The following is a 24349-nucleotide window of genomic DNA, read 5'->3' as shown; positions in this document are numbered from 1 at the left end:
CCGACCCTGACGCCTGCTGTATATTTAGAGTTTGCATGTTATCTCTCTCTCTCCCTCCCCGTGGTCGCGTGGATTTTTTCTTTGGGTCCTCCGGCTTTTCCCTCCCCATTTATAAATATGCGTTTAGAGTATTTGACCTGCTTTACATTTCTACATGATAATCCACTTCGTTGACATAGCATTTGTAACCCGTTCGCTGCTGAAAAAGAACTATATTACTAACTGGGCCTTACCTGGTAAAAAAAAATAGTTTACTTTTAAATTTTGATTTAAAGCTTTCGTGACTGCAGGGATTCATATTCTTGGTTCTTTCGGTAAAGTCACGTAGAAGGGAAATAATAAAATACATTTTTTTTAAATATTCTTTTTTATAAAAAAACATTTGTATTATTTTAATAAATGTATTATTATTATTGTATTATTTCCCTTCTACGTGACTTTACCGACATAACCAAGAATATAGTTTACTTTTAGTTTAGGTCGATGGGTTCGTATTGAAGTGTGTCTACCACTGCGCAATTGTTCCTCGTTCTCCTCCGCTAAGTTATGGAATCTCGTATATTTTCCCCCTTCACATGAAGACCATGAAAGAAGAGGCGCGGTTTAAGACTTGCTACAGAAACCATGGATTTCCATTAGCGGGTACACGTGAAACATGGAGCTATGATGGGAATTTCATCAAAATATACGCTCTTTTTTGTTTTACTCTCACCGTATCTGAATTCCACAATTTTCATTTTGTAATGCGGTCCAATAAACGTTTATGTACATTTTTAAAATTCATGACCCGTAAATTCCTATTGCAGCTGCTGTGAAAAAAAAAATCTGCGCAGCCTCTGTGACCCAGAGATAGCCATCCGTTTATGAGCGTTCATGGGCGGGCATGCACATTACCTCCATTTCTCAGCAATGGGCCGACATGAGCATGTATATGCGCAAGTCATAACCGTAATTTACGACCCTTTGCCAACCTACTTCTGCTGAACGAAGGCGTCCACACGCTGCGTCAGTCCGGCGGCTTATTTGATCGTTCGGCACCACGCGCTGTTCAGCGCGGGTTGATGATAGGGGTGGAGGTGGCGAAGGGGTGGTGGGCAGTGCCAGCTGAGATATCGCTTGCCACTGATGTTACCTGATGACGCGAAGTTAACTTGGGCGTCCGGGTTCATTGCAGAGCGGTGCGCTGACGACTGTGCCACTGCTCCTCAACTCCACGCACGTGTTGTATTTGGCGACTACAATGTACCAGATTTAACACGTAGGCTTTCGCGACCAATATTATCCTCAATCAACGTTATGAGTTTCCTCTCCATGTGCTTTTTTAGCTGACAAACCTTACCAATTGGCTGTGTCGGGTGGTGGCGGGTTTAACGACACATTTATATTTACGCAATATATCCCAAGAAAGACTCTATTATGGCTAAAGGGTAGCTGCATTTACGGTTTGTAAACCAAACTGGAATGCGCACGGTGCCCATGTGCTGAGTAGTTTATAGTGTAGTTTGTTGTGTGTGGCAGGCTATTGCGCGTAATTAGCATGCGTTGTGTGAATATCGTTGCGAGCGTGGTTAAGTAGTCTGTTCAGCATGTAGTTCAATATGTGAAGCCACTCCAGCAGGCAGTTGCTTGTACATTACTTGTAGCCACGTCTGAGAGATATTCACAGTATTTGGATCATTTGCATCAACGTGATTATGTGCGCAAATGCGCCACGATGCCACACGAGTGTCGTTCACTGAACAAATTGGTTTGTGAACCTGTGCCAGGCTTGGGTGCATGGCAAGGCCGTGTGGAACGGCGATGGCTCTCTAACAAACCCAGATAGTTTGGCGAGGGCAGATGGGAATATTTTCAGAATCCTCTGTAACAATGCAACCCGCTAAATTTGTCATGCTTTCGTAGTGTTTTTTTTTGTGTGTGTGTTACGCCTTCGCTTCACATTAATTACGGAGGGCAATGACTAGCTATCAGTTGCCCCCGGTGGCGTTATTCACGATCGTCTTCCACTCAAGACGACTCTTGCGCTGCACTGCCGTACCAGCTCGGTGGCTGAACGCGTTACATAGAGTGCGATCTCATGTAATGAATGCAACTTGTGGGAATGTGATACTCAGAGGTGTGAGCCAAGCTCTTGGCGAAACAATTCGCGAGCGATTTGACAAATAACAGCCAGAAGCGTCCCAACCAATCCAACATATTTCAAAGTCGCCGTCAATTTTATGCAATCGCCATTTTCGTCTCACTCCCCGCCTCCTCCATATTTTTCTTTATCGCCAAATTCCACATCGCACATCCCCACACTCCCACCACCACCACCACGTTTAATAATTAAACTCGGACTCCCCTCCGCCGTATATCACAAGATCGCGTGTTCACAACAACCGCACTCATCGGTACATACGTGTTCCGACGCGTAGCGTCAATTCAAATAAAATATTCAGTTTAACGATCGATAAAAAAAAATCTAATCTGTTATCGTGCTACGGGAGCAGGAATATGAATGTGGACGAGCCGTGTGTGTTTTTGGGGCTATGCGCCTCAATCCTTTGCATGGCAAGTGCCAGACAATCTCAGTAAGTTGCGTAACATTCCGTGCAGACATCATGTTGCTTTTGTAAGTCTGGCTTTGTGAACTGAGCAAAATATATATTAAAATTCCCTCTAAATATCTGCAACGCCGCACAATTTGGCTCGGCCACCCGTGGTTTATCGACTGGCTCGACACAAAGTATTTAATAAGCGACGACGCAAAAAAAAAAGCCCTTATTATTTGGTTTTGATGTTTTTTTTTAAAGAAAAAAAAACCCCTACAACCTTTAAATTAAATTAAACCCTTCAGGACCCAACCTTAAACACATTTATAACCCGAGGCTGCTGCGCTCGGGAGATAAGGTGATGGCTGAATGAGCCCCGGGGATGAGACGTGAAGGATGGAATTGGCTCCGGCCACCAAACGCCACCACTTTCTCAAAGGCCGCACTTTCCCCTCCAAACGCCGCAACGTCGTCGGGCCATCGCGCACGACAAGGGGCCACTTTTTTTTGATATTTTACAGATGGCGGTCAACAATAATAAGCGGCGGGGTTTCTGGTTGTTGTTGCATGCTACCGAGTGGTTTAATGGATCTCTTTGAACGGCGCGTTCTGAACGTTGCCGCGCGCTTTCCGGCTTCGCTGGAGATCTGCACGATATAGTACGAGCGCGTACCGCGTGGAAGGATGCGTCGTGGGGTGGGGGGGGGGGGGCACGGCGTATCAGGGGATTTGTCATAGGCATTCCGGGGGCTTAAATGAAGTGGCTTGTATCAGCGTATGGCTGGACTAGTCGTGTCAAAAAAACACAACACCCTTGATACTGCATTTCATGAGGATTAACATATCCAGAGAGGTATCTGAAGCTGCCCTATTTATGCCGCAACGGTGGCTCGCGTATTACCCGTGGCCGGCTGAAGAGTTAATACAACCGTGTGGATATTAAGAGGCATTAATTGCTTGTCTTAGCGGTTCGCAGATAATAAGCGACAAGCTTTGGGGAAATGTATCGGCAACGCAGTGTACAGGAAATCTTTCTATCGGGGTTTAAAACGATTTGAGAGATACGCCGAACGATGTTGTGGCGAGCGAGGTGGTGCAGTGCTGTGGCGGGGTTGTGTGTTTCACAAGGTTTCTCGTGATTGTGAAAACTCGCCAACCTACTGTATCAGGACATGGTCAAGTCTAATGTAAATGCACGGCTCTCTGTCAATCCGCTGCTGGATGAGGGTCGTAGGTGGTTATTTGATCACATTCACCACACTGGTCAATGCGGGTTGGTAAAAGCTGAGAGCATAAATTTGGGAGCATAGAAATACAGTGAAATAAATCGCTTTTTTGAACTTCCCTGCACTGCCCACCATGCAGCCACGCAACCCTGTCACAATCTGCCACCAGTGGTGGTCACCCATCCAAGAAATATCCAGGCTCAAACCTGCTGAGCGTGCATGATCTGACAAGATAGACTGCATTGCTGGTGAATTCGTTTGAGGTGACAGTGGAATGGTGTACAACAAATCGTGTGCTGACCCAGCCATATGGATGGTTTTGGCATTACACCATCGTGTGCATTCTGGGGTTTCTCTCAGTAATACAGCTTCCTTCCCAAAGGAGTCCGGGTAAGCTATTCCAATGCAGGAGTTTTGCATTCTAACACTCGTCGAGGTTTGCGCGAGTTGTATATATGCAGTACATATGCAAGACACGTGTTATCAATTGCCACCTCGAAATAATGCACAAAACAACAACAACAACCTCTCTCCACCGTCACTCCTACAAAACGCTGCAAAGGCATTGCAGCGCCTTGTACGTTCCGCGCCGATTGAGATCACCCCGCGTAGCTTTCTCCCAACTTCTGCCACTTGTCTTCTCCGAGCTTCTGTTGGACAATAGTGGGGACCTGCTTCATTACCCCCTCCATCGATTGCCGCACAATGGGACATGGGCCACCACTTGCGCTTTGCTACCTCCACAGTCTGGAGTAACTGATCCCCCTGGTTGGTGTCTCACGCTCTGTCAAACTCGACGGCAGACTGATGTCTTTGTTGCTGGCAAGCACTCTTACAACTCACATTATACTTTTGCGTTACCGATCTCCCGTCGATGGCAAACAAACACCGCCCCCCCCCCCCTGGCCCCCTGGCAATTGCTCCCTCGCGTCAGGAGAATCTCGGCCAGAGGCAGCTGTTGAGAAACCGCTCTCGGCCCGACGTCCTGGAAGGGGTGGAAAAGGTGTAAAATCCGCACACTCGACCCCATACTAGCTTCATCAGGCGACAGCCTGGCTGTGGCCTGATGAATCCGGTTGTAAGTACTGGTGAAACGTCGTACTCAGATTGTAGATGTTGTGGCTTGGCTCTCCAACACACCGGTGTGCTGTACTAGTGACGAATTGGCCACGTTCTGTTTACGTGACAACCCGTACTAGTTGGCTGTGTCGGGTGGTGGCGGGTTTAACGACACAACATTTATATATTTACACGATCTAACCCTAAAAAAAACCTCTCTCATGGATGATATTGGTCGCGAAAGCCTCCTACGTGTTAAACACTCTACCCCACCACGCGTCACCTGTCGATCGACTCACCACGCGAGGAGTGCAAGCGATTGTTGAGAAGCTTGACCCCCATTTGTTTCGACTGCCACGCCAAGAGATGGAATCGAACCGGCGACATCCGGAGACGAAATCGTTACGCAGCGGTGGCAATAATTTTTTTCCCATTTGCATACAATGACAATGTCTCCTGTACGGTAAAGCCTCTGACAGACTGCTCGGAGATAGTACCTGTTAGACCGAACACCTATTAAGACCCGCACAGCGCACGAGGGGGTGGTGTGGGCCGACACCACACCCGACTCACGTTATCTCTCCAGTGCTGCTGTTTACACGCGGCACCAAGAACTCATTTAAGGCCGAGTTAACTTAGGGGAGGTCGGGCACAAGCTTTGATAGTACTTGCGACTGACGCAAATGGAACTCAATTCAGTCTGTTTGCTGCGCAGTGTTCTAACCGCTGCACCACCTCTCAGGTCGATTTTAAAAGAGCTAATTAAGCTAACTGTCCTTTGTCAATCAGTGCTGGATAAAGGTCATCCTAACGCTGGGTGAGTTATGGGGGTTGTGTGACCATACTTCGCCACGCTGGTCAGTTCGGGTTGGTGAAGGGGGAGGACCTCAGGACCGGTTCGCCGCTGATGTTTAGCAGTGGCCAAGAATCGAAACGAGGTTACCTGGTTTCTAACGCAGCGTGCGCTCACCAATGCACGCGTTATTGCAATGCAATTATTGCAAGCAACGTGAAGTGTAATTAAATTGGCAATGTTCTGGTCTAATTGAAATGAAAATTGCCACGCTTACGTGTTCGATTACGGCAAGCGCTGGGATAGAACCGGCGGGTGGAGCGTGCGATGCCAGTGTAGCCCGTGCCTCGCGTAAACAGGGTGATGCGATAGCCCCCACCCCCCCATTAGGTGTGTTCTGTGTTGGAGAAAAATCCGTCAAGTAAACAAAAAATCGACATTGTTAAACGAAAGGTGATGCCCAACTAGGGACGTTGCGTCGAGTTGTTGGATGAATCTTCGTCGTCACGCTGCCAACTTGGCGGCTTGGGAACGGTGCCAAAGCAATAATCCACCAGATTGAATAACGGCAACGTGAAGCGGCACCCAGCGACCGTTCGGGAAGAAAAAATTAGCACGGCTGCACCTTGACGGCAGGACGCGCTGACCATCCATTAGGAGCACTGGCGGAGCCAGTGGGTAGGGGGGGGGTGGCACGTGCCCCCCCCCCCCCCACAATGAGCTGATCGACATCCCTAATTTCAATCGGATCATTGGGGTTTATTGATAATAAATCGGCATTTTGCGACCCTCACTGCCACTGTGTAGTATAGTATTACGTGTCAGGGACTCTAGGACGCTGCGTCAGCCCCCAGTGGTGCAGTCGCCGCCAGAACAAGCGCACCGCGCGCCTTTTCTCGTTGTTGTCGTTGTTGTCGTTGTTATTGTCTCTCATCCGCTGTGAAGCCACTCGCGTGATTAAGGCCAAATTCGTGTGTGCGTGTAGGTCACGCGGTCAAGCTTGCGTGGGAAGTAATTCCACTGACATGCGTTTTGCTAAAATGGGCTTTTAATAATAATTGGGGGGGGGGGGGAAGGGTGGTTCAGTGGTTGGTGCCCCGTACTGCGAACCCAACGACCGGAGTTCATAGCGCAGTTATTAGTTCAAGAGGCGCGCTGAACCGAGCAACCTGAGTTCAATTCCCATCCACGGGTATCATTAATGACGAGTGGTAACAGAACCGTTCCTCATGGGACCTCCTTTGCCAGTACCAAAATATACTAATTGGTACTGCCAAAGGAGGTCCCATGATGTAGCTGCTCACCCCGAGTTCTCATTACTCTGATAGTGCGTTGTCTTTGAACTGTGCGCCTTTTGGCGTCATCTGGTCGAACACCATATGAGACTAGGCTCTAAAGAAAGCTGTCTCTGGTGTGGATCAATCAGTTTCAAGGACAATGCATAATTATCAGAGTATTGTTTTTTGTTTGCATTTGACTGCAAGTATTGTGGTTAATGTAAACATGATTCCTTGCAAAAGGTTTCAGTTTTGTTGCCAGAAAAAAGGGGAAACCCCCTATTAGAACCGTTCCTGTCCATATCCCTTTCATGAATCCGCACCAATCAACACAGTAAAGGTCAAAAAACCCCTGTGAATGAAACGGCATGGGGGAGACCCCCATCCAGCAGTGGATTGACAAATGGCTGTTGTTTTTTCTTAAACAATAGCTGGATTTTGGCTGGTGAAGGGGGCAGTAGAGGTGGGTCCCAGTGACCGTTCAGATATCACGTGAGGAGCGGTAGTGTAGCGGTTAGCGTGCTGCGCTGCAAGCCCGGCGACCCCAGTGAAGATTTTCTGAACCGGTCCTGGGCCTCCCCTAGGTCGACTCAGCCTCAAATGAGTAACTGGTGCGGTGTGTAAAAATCGCCACTGGGGAGACAAAGGCGGCCGGGCATGATGCTGGCCAACCCACCCCCTCGTGTGCCGTGCCGGCCTTCATAGGTGCTCGCTAACAGCACTTGCCCCAACAGTCTGTTCAGGCTATACGGTGGATCTTTGTCTTTTGTCAGATATGACTCGGCACTGTTAATAGCTGTGGCCAGAAATCCAATTCAGATCACGTGTTTCAAAGTGCAGTTTGTTAATATCTCACCATTACTAAACTATACCTAACCACTGCCCACCAAATTGCATCTTTAAAAATATATATTTGCAGTCTGTACATTATTATTCAATAAATGCTGTCAATCCAGATATATATAGTACTATCTAGTGTCGATCCGTATTAATGTATAAATGCAAAGGATTTAAAATAGGTCGCAAATATTGAGTCGGTGCGACTGTTTTGCTGCGCTTGGACTGCTGCTGAAGAGCAAAACGTCTCGTTCACCGCTTGAAGCTCGCAGCTCCACGAGGCAGTTTCAGTTTTCATTGATTAGGTATAGCCCTGTAAGCCATTCGGCTCTTGAATCGGGTGCAACCGCAACAAACAAAAACATGAACAAGAAAACATCTTAAAGTGACTATGTGACTAAGTGCAAACTGAAAATCCAAGAAAAGACAACAAAATATTGCAGAAAAAGCACCGTACACCAACGTTGTGTGCAAAAATCCCAGTGAGGGAGCTGGCGCAGGATGGAGAACGCAAGCTGTCTGCGAGAGCAGTGAGGGTGTATTGTGTTGTCAATGTTGACACCCCCCCCCCCCCCCCAGTGGTATTCAATTGTGCTCACGGAGTCACGTCGTGAGAAAGAGCGTCAATTCAGATCTCTCATGAAGCAGTGCACCCCCTCTGATGTACCGCGGAACTGCCCGCAGAAGGTGGTATTACAGAACAACGTCTGAGAACCCTTCAAGTGATCTCTTTCATCCACAGAAAGGAGAGTTGCTCTATTCATGTTCTTTGGGTCTTTCGGTAAAGTCACGTAGATAGTTTCAAAAATAATAAAAAGATAATTTAAAAAACTACGACGTTTCGATCGCAATACAAGCCACTGCCATCATGTGGAAAAAAGTGGGGGTAAGTCACTAAAGGCAAGCTGTTTTAAAGAAACGTCGTAGTTTTTTGTTTCTTTTAATTATTTTCTAACCTATTTACGTGACTTTGCCGAAAGACACAAATAATATGAATTCCTGCAGTCACGAAATCTTCAAGGCAAGAGAGAGTTGCTCTGATCCATGCACTATAGTTCATTACACTGTGGTCAAAGCAATGTTCTTAGGGCTGTACATTTTTTACTTTGCAAATTAAGTGAAAAACCCAACGCTATCGCGATGGCTCATGCGTGTAGTGATTGGTGCGCTGGCTGAGACCGTCGATTCGCTCGACTTGAGTAGACTGGTTTCATCGCGGGCGGCTGTACAGTTTCGAACGCAAGGCCTGACCAGTTGCCGCTCTCAAAACCCCGAGCCACACGGCCACATTTCGATGTCGAAAACAGTCACACGCCCCCCACCCACCCCCCGGCTCTAAGGGACGATGGCCTTAGTTGACTCTGATCTGCTTTTACACTATACAATGCCACGAACTTTGAGCCCCCTGCTATACCAGCTGAACCACATACACATGTCGTGTATTAGAGAAACAAATCTGGGATGAGTAAGAACAACAGTGGGCACGGTAATGCACAAAAAAAAAACTTGGGCCGTGCTTAAAAAGTTAAACTCGTAACAAGTTTGTTATGTACTTGGAATCTGCAGAACATGATGTCCATCCGCTGTTGAGATAAAGAAAAAATGAACCATCTGAGATGTGTTGTTGTTACAGCCATTCTAACAACCAATGGAAATCAACATTCAAGGATCACAGGCGAAACCGACAGAGCTTTACACTCATCAATGTGTCCCGCAAGCTCGACAGGCCTGCACGGTACTTACTGACGCGTGTGTTTATTTCTAGCGAACATGTGAAGGATGACATTAATTTGGAGCGTTTCACACTCGCCGACAAGTCCACTGAAGTGGATCATCCTCGTGCGCTTTGAATGCCACAGGTTGTGTTCCACCCATCCTGTGAAACACAAAACGGCCCCTTCCCCCGCTCCATCGCTTCTCCCCAGTCGCCCCTCCCGCCACGCTCGATTCGTTACTACATTTGCATTCGCCCGTGTGTATGTTGCGCGAGCACACACCCACCCACCACTACCCCCCCCCCCTTCCTAATAGCCCCACCAGACATAATTAATTAACACGCACGGCATCGAAAATTACCGCCTACGCGGTGAATCACCCAAACCCAACAACACACACCAACAACAACTGCCCTTCGCCACTAAGTGGCGGTGACGTCACCACGATGCTTGTGTCAGGCTATGTCCACCTTGAGGCCACGTGAAGTGTCGAACGCCCGCTGGCAGGAGGTCACGGGGCAGACCCAGCAGGTGCCACGGGTCGACTGACCGAGATGACCGAGATGACTGGCTGATGCACCACCTGTGCCCCCTACTGCGCCAACTTTCTGTGCTTTAGCCACGAGAAGACATCCCTGTCGCACCCCAAGATGTACAGGGAATGGCTCTGACTCCCTGACAAGTAGTTTTACCCGGGTCTGCTCACCATCATAAAGGTCCTTAATGATCGTGAGCAGAGGGTAAGGGACTCCGAACGCACGAAGAACAACCCAGAACCCAGGCCTACTGATGGTATCATTAGCCTTGACCAGGTTAATAAAGCAGAGATGTAGGTCTTGTTGGAATTGCCTACAACTCTGCTGTAGCAGACGGACAGAAAATATGGCATCTGTGCAGGACCGCCCTTTCCTGAAACTGCATTGGGGCTCCGCAAGCCTCTCCTCAGCGTGCCTAGCAAGGCGATGTTGAATAATCCTTGCCAGGACCTTTCTCTGCACACTGAGGAGTGAGATGCCCCTGTAGTTGTTACAGTCTGTGCGGTCCCCCTTCTTAAAGAGGGGGACCACCAGGGCATCCTTACAATCCTGTGGAACCCGTCCAGTGGTCCAGACTGTTGTTATGATGTAATGTAGGGCAGTCTGTGCACAAACGCCACCCTCCCTCAGCATTTCGCCTGGTAGATCATCTCTGCCGAGTGCCTTTCCTGGTCTCAGACTCTGAATCGCCTTCAGTATTTCCTCAACAGATGGCACCTCAGCCAGCCACTCACAAGGGGTGACTTCTTCCAATATTTGAGGCACCGCAGCCTCGGCAGGGTCATCCCCACTTTGTCCCACGTTGCTTTCCTGGCTGAGGGATTTCCCCTCCCCCAGGACCTCACAGAAATGCTCAGCAAATCTGCAAACCTGTTCCTGGGGGTCGGAAATTGGATCACCATCATTCCCCTAATGATGGTAATAGGCGTGGCGCTGCAGGTTACTTTTTTATGGAATTAAAGAGCGATTTGTGATCGCGGGCCATTGAGGCAGACTCCATCTCCTCAGTAACCCGCGACCAACACCCATCCTTGCAGCGCCTCACGGCTCTCCGAACCTCCGAGCGAAGGCTGCGGTAAGCCTCCTCATTTTCCGACATAGGATGCTGTAGCCGATGAGAGTGGGCCTGTCGCTTTTTCTCAGCCAGCTTGAACACCTTATCTGTTCTCTGGGGAGGTCCGGACCGTGTACCCAAAGCAGCCATTGCAGCTGCATGAGCCACAGTCCTAAACCTCGCCCATTTCCCCTCGACATCAGGAGGAGTGGGGGACGATGCCAACCCCAGCCGCAAGCGATGATTAAATTATGGCTTGCAACTTTCATCAGCTAGCTGAGACCATGCCACTAAGGGTGTGAATGGGGTCCTGGGTGTACACCCACTACAACCTCGCACACACACCATCCACGTCGTGTCCAATGACACTGTCACTTCACTCATAACGTTCAACTCCTGTGTGGCACCCAAGCTGCTTGTTGATGTTACTCCTTGATGCGTTCTTCTACCCAACGCCGTCTCACTCGTACACTGTACCTTCCGCTCATCCCCAACCCCTCCCCCATACTTTCAGGTAAAGAACAAAATTCGGCAAAACCTTTTTTTAACAATCTAAATAACCTTTCGACTAACTCGTTGTGTAGGGGTATATCTGTTATGATTCACTCTTATGTGAATCATAACAGACATACTCATTTCTTTGTACAATAAACCTGGGCATTTAAAATGAGCTTTGCATGTTAAAAGCAAATCATCTTGCTTAAATTATAAATGAGATAAATTACCTTTTCTTCCACACGCCTGCATAAAAGTGAACCATTTTTGTTTATTCTGTCGCCCCATTAGCCCTCCAAACTCATGTTGCCCACAAGCATTTGCTTAATCAGAATGTTTTTATTTGGTTTTACATTTTTGTGTCTCACCAGCAATCATGCTTGCCAAATAGACACTTTCTCAAATGTTCCCACCAAGTGCCCTCAACATACACCAGGGGTCACCAGCACACACACAGAAACCCCCCGCCAATATTGTAAATATATCACAAATATTGGAACAATAATTTGTGTTTCTTAGTTCGTTCTTAAAAGAAACAACTCGACAAAAGTGGGTAAAGTCACCGTTATTAAAATGCAATGGGGGCACGAGGAAAGGGAAATAAAAAATCTCACTTGAAAATCTAATTAACGATCAAATTTGTTAAACCCCATTATGGTCTCGTGTAATTTGGACCGGAAAAAAATAAGTGACGTTAATTTAAAAAATGTCGAGCGTCAAAAGTTCCGCTTGGAATTTACTCTCGAGCAGAGCCACAAAGAGAACCACGTCGCTCAGCCACGTGGCCCCGTTCAGAGGCCTACCCGTCTCAGGAAAGGCAAGCGCATTTATTGTTGTGGTTGCAGTGTGGCGGCAACCTGATTTATCGGCAAACGAAGATATGTCCACATTTTTTGCTTTGCTTTTAGATTACCTCACGGCGTGCGGCGACTGTGTGCTATGTTCTGTACGTGCGGTATCGATTAAGTGTACCTTTTTATTTAATCACCTGAGATTGTTTTGTCATTTCTTTCTCGCCCCCCTCCGCCTCCCAAGCAAGAAAGTCTCACTTTTTAACATTAAAACTTTTAATGAGAGTCTCACTTAGGATGATATTCTGCAGCATGCATATTTCCCCTTCTCAGTCTTGCAAATGAGCCACACGTCTCAGTCAATTCTCTTTTGCTCGTAAGTAAAGTTAATAAAAGTGAGTAAACTACACATTCTCGCGCTGAGTGTGTGTGGGGGGGGGGGGGGATGGTCCACGGAGAGCTTACCCCAAAGTGACCACCCACGCATGACCTGACGAGTCTGCATGTGGCTCTCGGCCGTGAGACGAGGTTTTTGTTTTTTGTATGTCTGGCTCGGCAAGCTAACCCCACCGACGGAATGAGGCGACCAGATCGGGCTCGGTCCGTCTCCCACGGAAGGAGTTGTAGTGCCAAGCTAAAGACAGCTTGAATCCGTGCACGTATGTATGTTGAACTTCTTTCGCATCGTACGTGGGCAACCACGCTAATTGGGAGGCTACAACAAACTAAACACAAAAGGCAGTTCTAAAGAAATGAGATTTCACACTAGAATCCCAAGTGCATCGCTCCCAGTGGCTTCCTGGAATCGGAAGGAAGAGCGTTCCAGACGGCCGCAGAAACGCATCTGAAAGCGCCGCGCGATGCGGTGGCCGTCTTTGTTCGATCGATCGACTGTCACTGCACCTCTCGCTTGCAGACGCGGCGCCTCGAGCTACTCAACAACAACGATGGCCATGGTGAGGGGGGTGGCTGTGGGTGGGGGAGTGAAATGGCCCCGATGTGAATTGCAAATGGCAGAGTTGAGGCGTTTTCTCGGCATGAACAGTCGTCACCGGTCCGCTAAAGAGTGGCGGATCGACGAGGACCCAATACGGCCGCATCGATCGGGCCCCTTCGTCTCGCGACACGACGCAAATGGCGAAATCGGAGTAAAAATGCGTCCAAAAAAACAAGGCTATGCACAGACATTGCAGAGGCACCGCACAAATTAAGGCGCATTACATGTCCCCCTATCGCAGGCATGTGCACCTAATAATGCACCATTTTGGCTAAGTGGGGGAGGTATATAAAGAATGCGCACAAAAACCCAGATCCATTATTGCCACCGTTAGGTCATATTATTATTATATGTTACGCGTAGCTCCGATGTCAGTTCTTTGGACGTTGATGAATTCAAGACTTGCATGTGAGCTGACGATTATCACTAATGTAATAGCTCCCATTGTGGCTCTACACGCTTGCAATTTCAGCTCAGAAATTGGTTGGCCGGTGCGTTTTTTTTGTTATTATTATGCATTAGACAGCGTTAGGGCGCCATTAACTAATGTGCCAGTTCGGGGGAAGAAAAGAAAACGACTCAAGTCCCGCGTCTTGCACGATTACCTCGTAAACCTTATTTAGGGTCGTGTCAAGGAAAGTTCATTAAGGCTCTTCCCAAAACATTTTCGTCGTAAAAGTTTACGAATCCATTAAGGTCTTCGGGAGCCGGCCACGTTTATAGGCCCATTCGAGGTGGCAGAGTTGGAAAGCCCTTAAAGTCAGCATGCGTCACTCGTTTAGTGTCAAGTTGAAGAAGAAAATCAAATCCCGTGAAATTCAAGAGACTCCATGTGTCCCCCTTCACAGATCTACTCACATATCCGAAGGGAACGATCCTATGGACAGCCGCTTTAAGTACCATGCCAAGCACGATGGCTTTAACGATGCATCGATTGTCGTCGAATCGTAAGCTCAACAGTTGCATGCATCAACCTTAACGTTTAAGAACCTCATGCTTTTCGAAATTGGTGACGCATTCGCCAGTCATCCCGGTCAACTACTTTCACCTGCTGGGTCTGTCCCGTGACCGCCTGTCAGCGAGCCTTCCACACGTCACGTGGCCTCGAAGTGCACCTAGCCTGGCACAAACGCCGTGGCGACGTCACCGCCACTTCGCAGCGACCGGCGGTTATCGTTCAATGTCTAGCACAGGGGTCGGCAACCTACGGCTCCGGAGCCGCATGCGGCTCTTTACGGGCTGCTTCTTGACGATATGTACAGTATGTACTCAGATGCATTGCGGCTCTTGAAATACTGAATTTTGTACCGAATTGGAAAGAAATGGCTCTTCTTGTTATTTTGGTTGCCGACCCCTGGTATAGCACATTTTACGTGCACGGTAGTCATGGGTTTCACGTGACTCCCCGCGGCCGATAGGGGTCGCTGCAGCAAACGCAAAGTTCACAACCAAAATAATCAATTCTTGAACCCTGCCTGAATCCCGGCGATCGATAGAATTGCCCGGAGGTGTCAGGGTGGGGTGGCGGTTGTTGTGAAAGATTACGACAAATCTTACACCGTCAAGGCATTCACCTAGGGTCCGTCGATGTTCATTTGAAGCGAATGTTCCTCGCCTGGTTTAATGTATGTATATATATATCTAAATCCGATAGCGTCGATTGAACGCTCATCCATTGGCGGGAGCTCACCATGTGCGCTTAATAATTCACACGTCGGATTACAACTCCCCGCACACGCCACGGACAGCCTACGCAGTCAGGCGACGTCACAGTCGATACAACTGGCCGAAAACACCTTCATATATAGAGGACCGCAGAGCTTGCGGGAATTGTTCGCGCTGAACCACCGCCGTCTGTGGTTCATCCTGGCGCTTCTGAGTCGTCGCCCCCCCCCTTCTCTCTGTGTCGCAGCGGCGTCGACGGCGGTGTCACGAGTTAAACGGATTATTATCGAGCCATAGGGCCGCCTTGGAGGAGGAGGCACATATGATTAAGCGCGCGTGAGATGTATCATACGGCCATTTAGATACGAGTGACAAGCGAGGCTTACACCGCGCCCCGCACCACCGTCACTCGCCCCCCCCCCCCATCGCTCTGGCAGCTCCTCTAATTGGATATTAATGCGTTAATTATCACTGGAGCGTCAAAATGTTGCACTCCCCAATGGGCACAAAGACGGCTGAGAGCAAAGGAGCAACGAGGGAGTCCCAGAGCCGTGTGTCGGAACGGCCGAGTCCAACTGTTTATCATCCCAGGCAGCCCCCGATGCGCTGGGTACCATCAGCCTCACCAACGCAACGGTCTGGAAGCTGTTCTTCGCACTTATTTTTGTTCCACTTATGTGACTTTTGAATACGAATGTTGGTGGTAATTGTTGCTGTTGTTGCTGCTGCGCCCGTTTGTCCAGCAAAAGGCTCGCTAAGTCTCGCGACTCTTTTTTTCCGGAGGGTCCCGGCAAGTTTTTTTTTTCGCAGTAGAGGAGCGATGTTGTTGCGAGTGATCCAAATCGACTAATTTGCAGGAACGTTTTCAGCATTAAGATGCTAGTCCAATTTCAGTTTACATTGCATGTTGTTGTTTTGTTTTGGGTTGAAACCGGGGAACCCAGAGGGAACCCACGCAGGACAGAGGGGGGAGGATCTGCAAACTCCACACAGAAACGCGCCCGAGTGGAGAATGAAACCCAGGCGCTTCTTGCTGCGAGCCTACGAGTGTTACCACAGCACCACCCTGCCGCATCTGGTCAGATGACTACGTGAATATTGGGTGCAATAATGCAGTATAGTGTTTTTTTCCCCATGGATACGCATACTCGAGTGGTAGTGCCTTACGCCGACAATCCCTACTACAAGCCAGCCCTTAGAAACGTTCATGAAATTACGGATTTCGAAATAAAACCCTGACTATCGTGTATATATACACACAGTGCGCATTTTAGCTCAGAGACGCAGCAAACTATACAAACGGTATCCATGCGCAGACGCGCGCGTGGGAAACGACTTCTTGGGTTAAACGGGAATGGCACCACGGCAGGTGCTCGCGGTGTGATTAGCGAGGGCATTTGCAAAAATGTCAAGCGCATAATTATTCATTATTTGTTTACCCAAACAAAAGCACGTTGTCAGTATTGATTAAGTGCGCCCTATGTGTACGTGATTAAGTGTATCATCATACTTTGGGTGGGTGTGGCTTTATTTGCGTATTTATATGTGTATTTTATAAAAAAAAAATACTGGCATCTGTTGGAGTAAAAAAAAAATAAAGATCTTAAAAAAAAACCTCACAACAAACCATGAAACTCCGATGACGCGTGTAATCCTCGGACTGCCAACACCGAGCACTTCCCCACGCCGCTCCGCCGTTTGGTTCGCTCCTCGTGCCGCTGGAATTGAGAATCGACACCAACAAAACGACTCATCCACTCCCTCCCTCCCTACACCGTCCGTCCGCTCGGCGCCGCAACAGCAGCAGCACCAGCACCCAGGCACGTCGCCTGGTGCGAGAAACAGCACAGGGCTCGTCGGATAGGGGGGGATCAGCGGTGCGTGATCAGTGCAGTGCTCTCGGTAGCGACCGTTTCACAGCCGTACCCCGACGTTCCAAATTATTCATCGTCCCGCGCGTGAGATTTTTTTTGGGGGGGGGGGGTGCGGTGGTGGGAGCTAGACAGGCGAACGAGCGAGCGAGCGAGCGGGCGGGCGGGTGAGTTGGTGAGAGAAAGCGAACGAACGGGCTTGGAGGGGTGCGCAGTCGGCGTTGGTGTAGATCGGATAGCGGCGAACGAGGCGAGCGAATTAAGCGAGAGATGGCGCTGGAATAGCGACGAGCGAGGAGCATCCGCGCAACGATTCAAGCTCCGTTCGCTGTTGAGACTTGGCGTATATAAGGGAAAGGCGCGGTACGCAGAGGCACGTCGGGCCAGTGGCGTGTGAGTGGGACAGAGCGCGGCACTCACTCACGCAGACTCACTCACTCAAGCACAGGAGGGGTAAGGAGACGCAGCACGCACACGCCGGGGCTGAGGAGAGTTATGCGCAAGAGTGGCTCGGGATGATCGGCAGGATGCGGCTCCTACTCCTGTGCAGCAGCCTCTGCGCCGTGGCGTTCCCGCACGGTAAGGAGATGGAGCGCATTGCTCGGACGCAGCTCGCACACACATACACACAGACACGTGTACGCAGACACAGACACGTGTACGTAGACACGTGTAAGCAGATACACACGTTTACGCAGATACACGTGTATGCGAACAAACACGCGGACGCAAGCACACGCATACAAATACGTTTACGCAGGCACATACACACACGTGTACGCGAGCGCGTTTGCAAGCCCATCCATACCCAAGTGCGCACACGTACACATGCACGTACGCGAACACACACACACACACGTAAGCAAGCGCACGCAAACACATGCGCAGACAAGCAACCAAACACACACACCTTCTATACTGAAGCATGCTCGCGAGTAAGCAAAGCTCCCCATATAACCTACGCAGGCCGTTAGGACAAGTGGTGAGAACCGATGTAGGCCCGAACTGCGTACGAAGGGGGTTATTGTTGTTGTTGACCTGCGCCATGCCCGGCCGTATTTGTCTCCCCAGTGGCGATGTTTTTCTGTTTGTTTACACACCGCACCAATGAGGTATTACTTTACAAGACAGTACAGTACTCGTGCAAGCCCACTACGCCACGGCTTCCCGCACACACGCGCACGCATGTAAACACTCACACGTGTGCGCACGTACGCAAGAGATGGAGATCAAGCAATGAGAAGACAACAACAACAAACAAACATCGCGCACAGATTTTTGTGTGCGATGTGCATACTACTGCGGGCGTCCCGCACACGTGCCGAGAACGCGTTGTCGGTATATCGCACGCACCTGCGTGTGCGTGCTACGCAAGCACAACGACAAAAGATATCCCGTTGTCGCCTTTAACAGACTGCTGGGGGCAAGTGCTGTTAGCGAGCGCCTATGGAGGCCGCTAAGAAACGCGAGGGGGGGGGGAGTGTGGCCAGCACCACGCCCGGACGCCTTTGTCTCCTGAGTGGCGATGTTGTACGCATCGCACCAGGTGCTCATTTGAAGGCTGAGTCGACCTCGAGGGATGATCAGAAAATCATCTCTGCTGTTGACCGTGAGCCGGCATCGAACTCGTGCGACCGGGTTCGTTTGCGCCAACCGCTTCGCTGCGTCAGCACGCGCACAGCGCAGACCAACGCGCGCGAGTCATTGCGTTTGTTCATCCGTCAAGCGTCACGCGGGGAGCCAAGATCCCCTGAGCGTGGTTGGCACTTAGAAGGGTGACCACCAGCAGGTGCTTGCCCAGGTGTTGTAGGCGTGGAGGCTGCGAGATGTTGTTGGTCAGGAGTTGGCAATGCTGAATAGCACACCACCCCTCGTACGCGCGGCTGGGTTTTTATTCGGCGTCTCCGGTTTCCTCGCGCACGGAGTCAAAGCACATCGTTCGTGGTGTTCACGGACCAAAAATAAATCCCATCGCAATGTCGATGGCACCCTCGTGAGAAGAAGAAGAAAATAAAACAGTGCTTAGACTTTCATCGCATTGTGAACTGTAACGCGTCCGACAGACTGGGGGGGGGGGACGTCCAGCGGTGGAGATGGAACGATGACATCGGATTAAAACAATACACCGCAGGATCGTGCGAGGTGGCGTTCGGACTGGGGGAGGCGTTGGTCCAGCAGTGGATCGAGCATGGCTGGTGGTGATGACGACGACGCCACCGTCTTACATTACTTGTGTGTTCGCGGGTTCGCTGGGTTTTTGCACGGCGGGTTTAGCGCATTGTCGATGCCGCTGCAGGTCATCGCACTCGATTGTGGGGGAGCGATTCAGCCTCGCTCGCTGCTCTGCATTCAGTGTCGAGACGCCTGAAGGCGGTGCTGCGTGCTAGCCACTCGTTGCCCGTTGGTTCTTTCCAGGGCAACCCGCCTTTCGCCCATGGATGATACAGTCAACAGAGACATGCGAATGGCCGTGGCGTGCTCCTGTCGTCGGTAGTTCGCCAGAGTGACGCTTATGTTGTGGATTCGATTGTTCATTTCATAAAAAAATGTATCACAATCAGCCATGGTCAATCCACTGCTGGACCAATGGCTTCGGCACGCCGTCGCCATCTCTCACAATCCTGCAATGCTCACAATCCTCCGAAGCAGCTCTCCGTATACGCTAGTGGAGTGAATCGCTCCATCTCCGTTACATTCATTCCTCGGAATTACGGTATTGTTGACCATAAGCCATCATCATCATCATCCCCCTGACCATCCCTTCTTTACAACGTGTCCTGCAGAAGCGCATTTTCCTCCTAACAGTTCGATGTCACTGCTGTGGTTCCAGAGATATATTTAGACCTTGTTTTTTTTTCTTACTTTATTTTAAATATTTATCCGGAAAAGTTACACTGGGTCGTATAACTCCCATTCAAAAAGGTTCCTGCATTGATTTTTTTTTCTTATTTTAAGATGTTTTCAGCCTATCAACGAGTGTTTATAGACATACTGTACTATTAATGGGATAAATTGGTCCTAAATCATAGACGTTTTGATTTCAAAAATAGTTTATTGGTCTCAATGGACCCTTGCCTGCGTGGTTATAAACATAGGCAAATTGTCAGTTATTTACTCGTATAGTGATTGATAATGGGCAATATTTGAAGTTAATTAAAGCGAGGTTTGACGATGCTGATGAATGGTGTAAACATATATTATAAATAAACGCTGACATGAAAAAAAAATTGGAGTCACGGATATTTTAAAAGGACCCACACGAGCCATGCATTGCGCAGTCACCCATAACATCATTCGGTGCATTGTAAATATTACACCGTTAAAGATGTCCTTTCTAAAATTAACATTGGGCTAGGAGAAACTTTATCTTGAGCTATATAAAAAAAATATAATTCCGTTCGCAATTATTTATGAGTGATTTGCATAAATTACTGTTTCAGCCACTTAAAAACATATCTAATAAGCCCTTAAAGGTAATGCGATTATGTGAGCGAATTATGAAGCGTAGAGCGCTATCAGGTTTCAGATGCAAAAAAACTCGATTTTCATGTTAGCTTGTTTCAACTTTCAACAGAGGAGAAAATTGAGATTTCGATTTTTCGTCTAAGGTTGCGAAAAAAAGAGTTGTTATCTTCCATTAAACTGTGATGTATCTAAACTATATAAAGAGATGATGCTACCACAGTGGTGTGATGGTTAGCACACATGACTTGTAATCTAGAGATTTTTGCCGGTCCTATCTCCCGGAGTGGCAGTTGAAACAATTGCAAAAAAAATATTCCACCTCCCCCATTCCCCCACCGCCAATGCCTCTATCCCACCCAGCAGTGTAAATGCACACACCCACAATCAATCGGTAGGTCACGTGTGGTGGGGTAAAGTGTGGGTGCTCACACTCCTTCCAAAATACATCTGACCAACGTGGGTGGTCAAAATATAGAAGGCCTTCGCACATAGAGTACACACAACGCTTCCTAAGTTGACGAGGGAGGGGAGGGCCCTTTCTGCAAAGCAGTGGCACGAGAAACCGATTGCAGTGATGCGCCTTTGCCGGTATGTACACTTACATAGTTACTGTGTCCACGACGATGAATAATGCATGCCCGAGGCAAACCACCCCCCTACCCCCCCTGTGCTGACCTGTGAGGGGAAGGAAATTCCTCTTCTTGGCCAAAGCTTCTCCGAGGCGACGCTGGACGTAATGGTGATGGCTTGATGATAATGGTGATGTTATACACAAAGACAAAGATCCACCCCCCCCCCCCCATATCCTGAATAGACTGTAGGGGCAAGTGCTGTTATCGAGCAACTACGAAGGTCGGAATGGCACACGAGGGGGTGGGTGGCCAGCACCACGCCCGGCCGCCTTTGTCTACCCAGTGGCGATGTTTACACACCGCATCAAGTACTCATTTTAGGCTGAGCTGACTTAAGTGGAGGCCCAGGACCGGTTCAGATTTATCGTCACCGGTGTTGGCGGCCGTGAGCGGGAATCGAACTCGGGTCACCGGGTTCGCATCCCAGCGCCTTAACCGCTGCAGTACCGTTCCCCGTGCTGTTATAAAATAAGACAAAGATAAAGACCCCCCGTATAGCCTGCACAGACTGTTGGGGCAAGTGATGTTAGCGAGCACCTATGAAGGCCAGCACGGCACACGAGAGGGTGGATGGCCAGCACCGCGCCCGGAGGCCGTTGTCTCCCCTCGTGGCGATGTGTACACGCCGCACCAGGTACTCATTTGAGGCCGAGTCGACCTAGGGGAAGCACAGGACCGGTTCAAATAATCGTCACCGGTGTTGGCCGTGAGCGGGAATCGAACTCTGGTCGCCGGGTTCGTAGCGCAGCGTAGCGCTAACCGCTCCACCACCGCTCCCCACGTGATGTCACACGCACACACACACAGACACATGCACGCACACACACAGACACACACGCAGACACGCACGCGATCGCACGCACGCGACTACAGCACCCAGGCAACGGAGCCAATGGCGTTGGGTGCCTTTTAACGCCACTCGGGGCAGAAGCAGCAGAAGCGTCGTGTGAGTGCGTTCATAATTACTGTCATGCTGAATTATACATGCTCTGGGATAGGTGTTCAGGACTGATTGGAACGTGGTTCGGGGGGAGGGGAATTCAAGTGGAGACTCATAGGCCACCACTTCCACTTGGTCGCAATTCGCCTCGACTCTTCGCTCGCCTCGTCGTCGTCGTCCGCCTTGCACGTGCCCTTTCGCGTCTGTCGCTGCCGTGTTGCCGCTGCCTGGCGTGAACAAAACAACAACACCAAAACCAACGACGATGATGACGCCCAACATGCACGAATCCCAGTTCAATTGTTTTATCACGGAGGTATGATTAAAAAAATTAACTATTTTTTTTACCCTTTCTGGCAATTAAACCAGTTGTGTTAAGATGCTCAATCACCAAGGCATTGAGTCTGCATTAACCACACATCCTTGTGGCAAAACGTTCAAACAATCATGCTCTGCTTAACACGTTCTGTTTACGTGACAACCTTTTCTAGTTGGCTGTGTCGGGTGGTGGCGGGTTTTAACGACACATTTATATATTTACGCGATTTAACCCCAAAAAACATGCTCTGATAATTATATATGACATTGTCTTTGAAACTGATTGGCCTACACCTGAGACAGCCTTCTTTACCAGAGAACACCAAAATGCGAACAGAACCAAAACACTGCAAGTCTCGGATCACATGCAAGCACGCCGTGTTCCCACTGCCAGGCAGTTTTATGATCGGCAAAACACGACGATGATGATGACGCCCACCAAGCATGAAGCTGGGTTGGATTATATGCATCACCCTTTGCATGTTGATGTATGTTTAACTTTTGTCGCACTTTACGTAGTCAACACGTGCTCGTCGGGAGGTGCCTGGGGGGGAAGGACAACAAACTAAACACAAACAGCAGTTATAAAGAAAATGAGCTTTCAATCAAGATTCAAAAATTGCGATGCTCCAGTGGCTGCCTAATATCGTAAGGCACAGCGTTCCAGACGGCCGCCGAAGTGTGTTTTGAAAGCGCGCGATGCAATGACCGACCGTCCGTGTTCAATGGATAGCCAGTCACTGCCAGACGGTTGCTTCAATAGATCATGATCGGATGCAAATGATGATATGCACTGTCCAGGTATCCCATCCGTACGTTCAGGCTCCTGGTGTCGTTCGCGCTGTTTCGCCTCTCCTAATTGACCCGTGGCATTTGATTGCCGCTGAGTGTTTTATTTTCTGCTTCTTCTTTTCTTTGCAATACGGGATCGATGGCTGAATTAACTGTAAGTCAGTGCATCTCGCGATATGAGCTATATTATAAAGAACCTCTTAGAGAAAAGCGTGATTAGGTCGAGAGGTGGTTGGGGGGGAGGAGGAGGAGGCGTAAAGGTTGAGTGGTTAGGAAGGGGGAGGGGGGAGAAAACACCCAAACACCTCCACACCACACGCCCCCCCACCTCCTCCCACCGTGCTTTGCACTTACAAATTGAGGTCTGGCATCACTGCAGCAAGGCAAATGTAATTTAGATTGATGTAGTGGGTCACAAGAGTTCACCCAGCCCTCATCAAGTTCACGGGAAAAAAAGCAATTAAGTGGCAAAGAGCAATGAGTGAAATGAACCTCTTGCTGGTCCGAATGTTGCTGCCCAAAACAATCATTTTGCATTAATTGTGTTAATTTTTTTGTTTGTTAATATGTAAATAAAATCTCCCGTTTGAGTAAATTGCAATGGCTTGCGTTGTAGTTTTGCGATGTTCATAATTAGGTGTCTGTCAGATCATTGTGCGTGCAGACCTCGAGCGCGTGGGATCGGCGCTGCCTGCGGTGCGCGTGATGACGAACAAATGAACGCTCCGCCAATATCGCAACGTGGCCCAGAGGATTGTGAGCGTCAGTTGTCACCGCGGTTTGCCAGATCAGAGTGAGTCGTCGTCATCTTCATGATACATGGGCAGATAGCCCGTAGATGTCCACAGACATTGTCCAAAACAATTCAAAGTGATTTCCTGCTCAATTATTTTTTTCAGGCGATGCTTGTCTCCTGTTCACAGCTCTGAGCCAATGGTGGAAATTCCACATTCCTATGGCAAGGGGGCGCGTCTATCCACAGGACAATGACACTTGTTACTTCACCACAACGTGGCGCTCGTTTTATCGACCCCAGAGGGATGATGAACTGAGTTGAAACCCCCAACCAGGAATTTAAATTCGCAATCTTTCCGACTGCGAGCCGGCTCGCTGCAGTGCACGTTGTGCGGGAGGTGCTGCGCTCAACTCGAGGTGGGTTGCGCAGATGGCCTTGTGCTGCAGCCCATTTAATTGTGGGGCTAATCTAGGGGGGGGGGGGGCGCATCTGTGACTCCGCGCCGAATCACCCCATTCCCTGCGCTGCCAGGGAGCCACGCGTGTGTGATCGCAACACAAGCGTTCGTCGTTGTCAGGATGACGACGACGAACGCTTGTGTTGCGATCGAAACGTC

At 49.2% G+C, this 24349-nt stretch overlaps 1 protein-coding gene and 1 long non-coding RNA gene across 2 annotated transcripts in view; one reads left to right on the top strand and one right to left on the bottom strand.

Moving 5' to 3' along the window:
* The window catches only part of LOC133347878 (uncharacterized), a 28100-nt gene extending 11429 nt beyond the window's left edge, over positions 1-16671 (bottom strand). The window contains exon 1 of the long non-coding RNA XR_009755754.1: positions 16607-16671. This is a non-coding gene — a long non-coding RNA (uncharacterized LOC133347878). The remainder of the gene's footprint in view (positions 1-16606) is intronic.
* A 183-nt stretch (positions 16672-16854) lies between these two features.
* The window catches only part of LOC133347877 (cell adhesion molecule 2-like), a 118298-nt gene continuing 110803 nt past the window's right edge, over positions 16855-24349 (top strand). The window contains exon 1 of the mRNA XM_061560597.1: positions 16855-17429. Coding sequence (XP_061416581.1) covers positions 17366-17429 — 64 coding nt within the window. The 5' untranslated portion in view covers positions 16855-17365. The remainder of the gene's footprint in view (positions 17430-24349) is intronic.

The sequence above is a fragment of the Lethenteron reissneri genome, chromosome 26, assembly GCF_015708825.2.
Source record: "Lethenteron reissneri isolate LAM-NWPU_2019-01 chromosome 26, ASM1570882v1, whole genome shotgun sequence".
Taxonomy (NCBI): domain Eukaryota; kingdom Metazoa; phylum Chordata; class Hyperoartia; order Petromyzontiformes; family Petromyzontidae; genus Lethenteron; species Lethenteron reissneri.
Note: the sequence above shows the minus strand (reverse complement) of the source record. Positions and strands in the feature narration are given on the sequence as shown.